This window comes from Sprattus sprattus (genome assembly GCF_963457725.1).
Source record: "Sprattus sprattus genome assembly, chromosome: 12".
In the NCBI taxonomy this organism is placed as follows: domain Eukaryota; kingdom Metazoa; phylum Chordata; class Actinopteri; order Clupeiformes; family Clupeidae; genus Sprattus; species Sprattus sprattus.
This window is the reverse complement of record NC_137910.1, coordinates 11,370,719-11,379,673: the sequence shown is the minus strand read 5'-3', so window position 1 is coordinate 11,379,673 and position 8,955 is coordinate 11,370,719. Positions and strand designations below refer to the sequence as shown.

The 8,955-nt window shown below is 45.7% G+C and overlaps 1 protein-coding gene across 1 annotated transcript; it reads right to left on the bottom strand.

The window, feature by feature from the left end:
• Positions 1 to 441: 441 nt before the first annotated feature.
• Positions 442 to 8,608, bottom strand: sgms1a (sphingomyelin synthase 1a; the record flags this gene model as incomplete). The annotated part of the gene is made up of 5 exons (XM_080848342.1): positions 442 to 2,037; positions 2,747 to 2,913; positions 3,611 to 3,764; positions 7,243 to 7,360; positions 7,980 to 8,608. The coding sequence occupies 5 exons, from the start codon at positions 8,606 to 8,608 to the stop codon at positions 1,864 to 1,866; spliced, it is 1,242 nt and encodes a 413-aa protein (XP_080704468.1). The 3' UTR covers positions 442 to 1,863.
• Positions 8,609 to 8,955: the final 347 nt, after the last annotated feature.

Below are 8,955 nucleotides of genomic sequence, written 5' to 3'. Positions count from 1 at the left end.
GGATTTAGCCATAGCCATCAGGTCATATTGCTACCGTCAAAATATGGCCCATTCTCTTCAAGAAGACAGGGGAGGTGACATTGTTTTCAGTCACCCAAGTTAAACGTGTAGCATTCTGCAAGAAGAGGTCCCATCAGAACGTTACTGTGCTCTGACCACTGAGCATCTGCCATGCAGAGCAGGTACAATCAGGGAGAAACGGGACACTTGCAGTCCCGTGTCTTTGCAATTCCAGTTCAGCAGGGCATGTGCATAACGATCTTTGTTTTTTTTCTTCAAAAGGAAAATAAAGGGGGAAAGAAGAAGATGAACAGAAGAACAGAAAACAAAAATAATAAAAACAAACAATTTCAGTTTGGCTCCATTACACCAAAATAAGTTGCAACCAGTTAAATTAAGGAAAGGGACCTCCACAACAACAGAACAAATCTAACACCATTCCTTACTTCCTTAAAAAAAAAAAACCCTGTGTGCCAGCGAGAGAGGAATGGCTGCGCTGCTAGACATTCTTCACTAGCAGGAGTGTAGTGCTGCGGTGGTAAGTGTAATACCAACAACAGTCCAAAGTCCAAAGTCCAAGAGCCACACACCCACAGTGTTTGAACTGCAGCTCTGGGTAATGTTGGCAGTCTCTCCTATGAGGAGCACACTGATGAGTGTTTGAACTGCAGCTCTGGGTAATGTTGGCAGTCTCTCCTATGAGGAGCACACTGATGAGTGTTTGAACTGCAGCTCTGGGTGATGTTGGCAGTCTCTCCTGTGAGGAGCACACTGATGGGCAGAGCTCCACAGGTGCTAATGGGACCTCCTCCAAACATATCGACCCACAGGCTTAATGAGTACAAATGCAAATCAATGAAGCAGTTCGGACATTCAATCTAATCTCATTCAATCTGATCTCACATTATTTTTCAAGCAATTAGTTTTGGTTGGGGGGGGGGGGGGGGGGAAATCATGAGAGTGACCCGTTAATCCTACCTCTCATGCATGGCTAATATACTTACACTAGTTTGGCAAGAGGGCTGCTGGCAACATTACGGTCACTCTGCTGTTTGTTAAGTCTAAACTGGAGCTCTCTCTCACACTCACACTCACACACACACGCACACGCACACGCACAGGACATTTGTGTGTTGTCGAAGTTACACACACATATTACAATCGTAATTATAAAGGCACTGATTGAACACTAAACAGATCACATCATTTTAAGATTATCCAGCATTCAGCACTCATTACGAAAAGGTAAAAAAAAAAAGGAAAGAAAAAAAAGAAATAAAGATATTGAACATTGTTTTGAAAAATAGACCTGTGAGATATAGAGAAACAGAAAAAACTGTTTTGAACCCTTGCCGCATTTGTAAAGATTGTACATGTACAAAAGAGGGCATGTCTACAGATGTATAAAACAAAACAAATCTGCTTCTATAAGAGTTTGAGACTGTTTAACAGTTTAAGAGAGAACTCACCTTTAAAAGTTATATAATTGTACTTGTTCCTTTACTGTAATGGATACAACCATGATTCTAAGCACAGAATCAAAGTTTAAAGGATTTACTCATAAACTGTCAAAGTTTAAAAAAAAAAAAATTGCATTTCTGAAATGCTAAAGCTCCATTTTGAGGAATAGCGGGTTGAGGCTTTCCAACTCCAGTCATCTTAAGTACTGTTCGGGATACACATGTTAGTCCAGTCAATTACAATATCTTCCAATAAATCAAATACAAGGTAATGTCAATACAAATAACAGTAGATCACAGTGCTGAGCCATTTTGCAGGTATGTAGTCTAATGAGGAGGAGTTTACTATGGCCTCTCGCACCGTGGAGTCCCACACTGTTCCACTCCTTTCACATGACCTGGGTCACAGCGTTTCCAGTTTGCTGTATTTCACCGTTACCCACGGTAATATGCGCCCTGGCAGCGGTAGCTGATAGCTCTTCGGGACAGTGCCCTGGACGTTGTGCTCAAAGTGCTGGAACAGACGGTACCACCAGACCCGGGAGAAGAGGTTTCCTTGGGAGCTCTCTTTCAGAACCTGCAGCACAACAACAGGAAAGTAATTTAATCCAACCATCCCGCCACCACTACTCCGACCTGCATTCATGGATGAACCCTCATGCACCTCACCCTAGTGTCTGATAGTGAACCCTGATAGTGAACCCCTGGCACATCACCCTGGTGTCTGATAGTGAACCCTCATGCACCTCACCCTAGTGTCTGATAGTGAACGCTGATAGTGAACCCTCGTGCACCTCACCCTGATACTGAACCCTCATGCACCTCACCCTGGTGTCTGATAGTGAACCCTCATGCACCTCACCCTGGTGTCTGATAGTGAACGCTGATAGTGAACCCTCGTGCACCTCACCCTGATACTGAACCCTCATGCACCTCACCCTGGTGTCTGATAGTGAACCCTCATGCAGCTCATTAATGTACTGCATACCCGGGCTATTAATTTAGATGGGCTATACTGCTGATGCTTTTCATAATAAGCAATCAATCAGAGGGTGCTCTGTAGACCTCATTTTATTTCAACCTAATTAGAGACCTAAGTAGAATAATTGGACTTTAATGTATTTCATTTCAGTAACACACACACACACACACACACACACACACACACACACACACACACACACACACACACACACAGTCAGTAAGGATACCAAAGTGTTTTGCAAGGAAACACACTAATTTAATCTGATTGCTTAGGCATGTTTGGCATGGCAAGACAAACTCACCGGCTGATTGGCTAGTGTGTGATACCACCAGAAGAGGCGTGTGGTGATGAAGTAGGCAACCACCACGTCTACAGTGTAGTGATCATGGGCCAGTAAGATGCAGAAGACCCCCACCGCACTCAGAGTCCAGCAGACCCAGTGATACACCCAGAACCTCTTTGGAGAGTCTGTTAGGAAGAGAGTAGAGATTCAAAACACACAAATAAGAGACATGATCGATGGTGTGTCTGAAAACATAGTTGCTAACAAATAACCAAAATCACAAATGCTTACTATAGCATAGCATAGAGGAAGTGAGCTGTGAGTATTTTCAGTCAATCATGAAGGAAGTGAGAAGTGTTTTCTGCTCGTGTAACTACCTGTGTGTGTGTGTGTGTGTGTGTGTGTGTGTGTGTGTTTTATACATAAAGCTTAAACATTTCATTAGCTGTGAAGGCAATGACTGGGCGAAGCAGAAACATAGTGTAACTGGACCAGTTTGAGTCTGCTGGACCAAATTAATGTAGAAGGAGGAGTATGATCAGTCACCACCAGGTGTCACTATTGCTATTTATGGTATTTGACGTGTGAAGTGTGAGTGCAGATTGGGAGGGCGCTTTAAATCAGGCTATGAACATAACTTGGCTGTAAATGCAAAATCCCTCCGCTGTGATCTGAGTCAACCATCTGGATTTGCTCATTAATACATTCCCTGAACCAGAAGGGACAAAAATTGACACCTCAGTGTGACGGTGTGAGTAACTAAGGGAACAAGGCAGCGACGAAAATATATGAGTGTGTGTGTGTGTGTGTGTGTGTGTGTGTGTGTGTGTGTGTGTGTGTGTGTGTGTGTGTGTGTGTGTGTGTGTGTGTGCTACTACTTACACTCTTTAATGAAGAGATAAGTTAGTGTGAGCATCACGGTGTGACCGCTGTACAGGTAGTCTCCACACATAGAGTGGGATCCTGTGATTGTCAACCCTCCGCCAGCAATCATCTTCATTATCCTGTGGATCTGAGCCTCCCACCTGCCAGAGAGCTGAAACACACACACACACACACACACACACACACACACACACACACACACACACACACACACAATGACAGCTGCAAGAACTGACTCAAAAAAGGCAAAAGCTATGCTAGCATGCGGAGTGGCGCTTCACCAAGGTCAAATTAAGAGGAACTGCAACCCATACCAGATATGGCACCACCTGGGTTTCCCCTAACTGCAGGCTGTGCTGTTGAAGGCATTGGAGGAAGTGGCTCTATTTAGAGACACCTGATCAACCCTGCAATGGGATGGGACCAGGGTGAACAACTTTGTCTATGGTGTTGGGCCCACGGACGGAACTTAGTTACTTTAGTGTTGGATGTTTGGGCCCATGGAAGGATCCTAATTATGATGGAGTCGGATGTTTGGTAGTGTAGATTTGGTAGTGTAGATTTACGACATGTATGTAAGAGAGGAAGATTTCTGATTGTGTTTCATGGTGTGAGGGGACGGGGAAGTGGCACAAGGGGTCCATTTCTAGTGTTCCTGTCGTTTGTTATAGTTTGGTTAGGGTAGGGTAGGGGTTTATGTGATACTCACAGCACAGGATATGTGTCAAAGGGGTGAGTGCTCTCATGTAGGCACACTCACGGCTGAATTATACACAAAAGTTTGTAGTCTAATGGCTTAATGTATAAAGATGATTACATGAAATATTCACGTAACCCAGAACCCTTTTTTAAAGGAAGAAGTGGTTGTGAAATCCCTAAAGTTGAAACAGCTCTAATTCAAGAGACTCACTTAAATGCCACTCGGTTTGGCAGGTGTTTCAAAATTCAATTTACTAGTGAGATGAATGGGGACGAGGACAAGATGATATGTATACAGACCACCATTGATGGAGTAAAAGTTAACATATGGAATGGGACTTTAACCAGGTGCAGGATGTCCATTGAGTCTCAACAACATATCATAAAACCATGCCAAGGTATAGATTAGATAAACAGTTGATAATGAAAGACTTTGGTCAGGGAGACATATGGAGATAAGTCAATCCCCAAGAAAAGGAGTATACTTTTTCCCACGTAAATCATACTCAAGGATAGATCATTTCCTGGTCTTTAGAGGTATGATTGAGGTAGTGGCTGACTGTAAGATTGGGGTGATGGCTTTGTCTGATCATGCTGATCAGGTCAAGGGGAACTAGGTGGAGACTTAACGCATCGCTGCTTCAGGAGCCCACATTTAATATTGCTATGGCTATCTTGAGGACCCCACATTAAATATTGCTATGGCTATCTTAAGGATTGCTTTGATCCAAATATTGGCTCAGAGGAGTGACTGGGGACGGTGTTGGAAGCTTCAAAGGCGTACATGAGGGGTATGATCATTTCACACACGGGCTCTCTGAAAAACTGGCCAGTCGAGAATTAAAGAGCTTCAATAAGGCAATAAGGAAAATAAGATGTTACAAACGGGGTCTTACTCTTTTCTGGATATCATTTTCCGGGACATTTTTAAGTGATGATCTAGCTTGTATGCCTGACAGGGATTGCACCTTACACTAATACGTTCCCCATCTGTGGAAGTCTGATTCAAAAGCCGTGCCGTCTGTGGCTGCACTGTATCTATTATTTATCTATTATTATCTATAATTTATTTAGCCAGTGTTTGACTCACATACAGTTAGGCTCCCATTCACTGTTTTGACCCCAGCTTCCCATTTATTATCCCATTCTTCATCCAGTTTTCGAAAACACACATTTGAAACCATTGCTCTTAGCCAGAGTCCAACCTTAAACATTAAACCTCTGCAGGCAAAACAAGCAAGTCATTTTAGCAACTGAACCAAACATGCTAACCAATTAAACATAATTCAACCGTTTAAAACAAGTTGGGAAGAGAGTGCCGCTAATCTACAAACCTTAATAAAAACACCACAGTTCCCAACCAGCAGTGACTAATATTTACATTTGGAAGATAATGTAATTAAAGTCATTCAGAGTTTTGGCCAATTAAGTTAAACTGTCTTCCAACTTGATTAGAGGAGTGTTCACAGTGTTGCCACAACATTACCAAGAGAGGCCTCTTCAAAATACTCCAAAAACTAATTTAAAAGTTAATATGAAAAGCTTTTGATAAGAGTTGAGTGGGGATATCTGATGTACACTCTGCAGGCTTTCGGCTTTGGGAGAGGATTTATAAAAACGGTTTACGTTTTATATCCAGATTTTAAAATGCTCTCAAAAACCGTCGCAAAAACCATCACAGTCCTATCCAGAAGGAGATAAAAATCCAATACTTCAACACTAACAGGAAGATTGGAACAAAGTCCATAACATGTTTGAGCCTGTCTCAATATAAACAAGGTTACTCCTATATATGGGAAAACCCTGCGATTAAGATGGAGAAGAAAACAGTTTGTTGGGAAGACACGGCCCCAGTGCTGGTCCATTTGAGGATAGTGTCTTACTCCAATCAGGGGCAAAGGGATTGATATAATCTCTATGATAAAAGGGGACTTTTGGAAATGTTGACATCAGGACAGGTCCTGATCTAATTCCCCTGTGTTCATGAGCATGACACGCACTCATGTTAAGCCTCTTTCCCAAACAGCAGAAGTGTGACTCCCCCTGTGACTCATAACAATACTACATCTCCACGCACACTTCCCAGTTGGTGTTTGAAATTTACAATTTATCCTCGATTTCTCGTGAAATGAAACCCATCATCCTACTGATGATGATCTCCATCTGTCTCCTGTTCTCCCACTCATGCCGTCGGTAGATCAGACCTGCTGACAGTAACCGACTTACTCCCTCTAAGATGTCAACCAAACTCTCTCAAAGGTCAGAGTGACTCAGTGGACACACAGACTCGGTCATGTGGCTCTGCCTTTAACCACAGTTCCTTCAGCTCCTAAATCGGAAACTCAGCCATGCCATGCCAAACATAAACATGTTTACAGAGGCTGAAGTAGACCGATGTCACTATTGTGTAATGTTGCTGATGTAAGCCAGTGCAAAGCTGATTGACAGGGTGCTGTAACCAGAGAGACCGAGAGAGAGAGGAGAGAGAGAAAGCGAGAGAGCAAGAGAGAGAGAGACATGTGACCCCAGAAGTGGGGGCTTCTACCTGATAGGAGGGCTTGCAGTAGCGTTAACTAGCTGATTTAGCCCACATTAGCAGCGGGTTAACTAGCTGATTTAGCCCACATTAGCAGCGGGTTAACTAGCTGATTTAGCCCACATTAGCAGCGGGTTAACTAGCTGATCTAGCCCACATTAGCAGCGGGTAAACTAGCTGATTTAGCCCACATTAGAAGTGAGTTAACTAGCGGATTTAGCCCACATTAGCAGCGGGTTAACTAGCTGATTTAACCCACATTAGCAGCAGGTTTTCTGGGTCTCTAGTGCTCACAAGCCTATGTTGTCAACAGACACACACTGAGCAGGCTTCTGAGGAGATTGATATGTGTTTTCTGAGTAGTGATAGGGGAGGAGGGAGAAGGCAGGCTTACCTTTGGTGCGCATCTGAAGTGCATGCCAGGCACCGGGAGGGTGGTGATGTACATCGTGACACACCTGTACAGATAGAGTGTGCCCACGATGAAAAAAAAACGACGACCCACAATGGACCTGGAGGTAGGAAGAGCACACACACACACACACACACACACACACACAAAATTAATGTTAATAAATGTCAGAGGCCTCCAGTCACTTTGAGATCCAAAGACACCTGTTGACACAAGGCGTGTGTTGACGCAAGAGAACTTGTGAATATCTCTGTGTGTGACCTGTGTTTCTTCACCTTGTAGTTTTTACTTTAATAACTGATCCATTTTATGAGGTTCTTATTAGGTGTGTCTTGGCACCCGCAGTAAATGCTTGGTCACGGTGGTTGTTGTTTAAAGTCAGTGACAAAGGTCTTTAAGTGATGTACTTGGAGAAAATGTGTGTGTGTGTGTGTGTGTGTGTGTGTGTGTGTGTGTGTGTCTCTGAGAGAGAGACTCACCTGTGTTTGAGCAGCATCCACTGCATGAGCCAGAGGAACACTAGGAGCCTGCCGTTTAGTGTGTGTGTGTGTGTGTGTGTTTGTGTGTGTGTGTGTGTTTGAGAGAGAGAGAGAGACTCACCTGTGTTTGAGCAGCATCCACTGCATGAGCCAGAGGAACACTAGAAGCATGCCGTTTAGTGTGTGTGTGTGTGTGTGTGTGTGTGTTTGTGTGTGTGTTTGAGAGAGAGAGAGACTCACCTGTGTTTGAGCAGCATCCACTGCATGAGCCAGAGGAACACTAGGAGCATGCCGTTGACCTCGCAGATGGAGAAGGCCCACTCCACACGACCAAAAAAGTCGAAGAACTTGTCGGGCAGCGGCGGTGAGATCTCCTTGGGCGGGACACGTTCATGCACCACCGAGATGACCACACTGGTGGTGAGGAAGCAGCAGACGGCGTACAGGAAGGCCGTGCCAGTCTTGCTCCACTCGGCCGGGAAGCGCTCAGGCGCCGGCGCCGGCAGCGGGATCTTGATGTGCACCTGGTCCGAATGGAAACCGTTCTTTGGCATGCCGTTGTGGTGCAGCTTCGCCGTGCCGTTGCCAAGGGCATGACCGTTGGCGTGGTGACTCTTGCCGTGGTGATGATGGATGTCCTTGTGCGCCTCCATGTGGTGGGCGATGCGCAGCGTCTCCAGGCGATCCAGCAGCTGCCGGCCGTTGTCCCCGGAGACCAGCGAGAGGGGCGGGCCGCGGAAGTCCTTCTCAGAGAGGCGCAAGAGGCTCGGACCGTCCAGCTGCTGGAAGGCCTCCGAGTACTCCTGCATGCCCTCCTCCGTCAGCCAATCAATCACATCCTCCTCCGACCACTGGCCCACCTCCTTCATGGTCAGCTGACCCTGCAGGAGGATGGGTGGGGGTGGGGGGGCTGGGGGTGCAGGGGGTGGTCAGAGCAGGAAGTGACCAAGGGGGGCTTCTGGAGGGAGGTTGGTGTGGGTGACACTCGAGGTGACAGTCAACGGTCTCCTCCCCAGGCTTGGCACACCCTTCCTCTGGGACATTGGAGGACAGCAGCTGGGTGGATGGAGGAGGGGTGGGTGGGGGTTTGCTCAGACCACAGCCTCCTCTCCCTCTTACCCTCTCGATCTCTCCCTCAGATGACTGACGGACAGGAGTAAAGCTCGCTCCACACGGGCACGTCCACCCTGTGGGACAGACAGAGGAACACATCAGA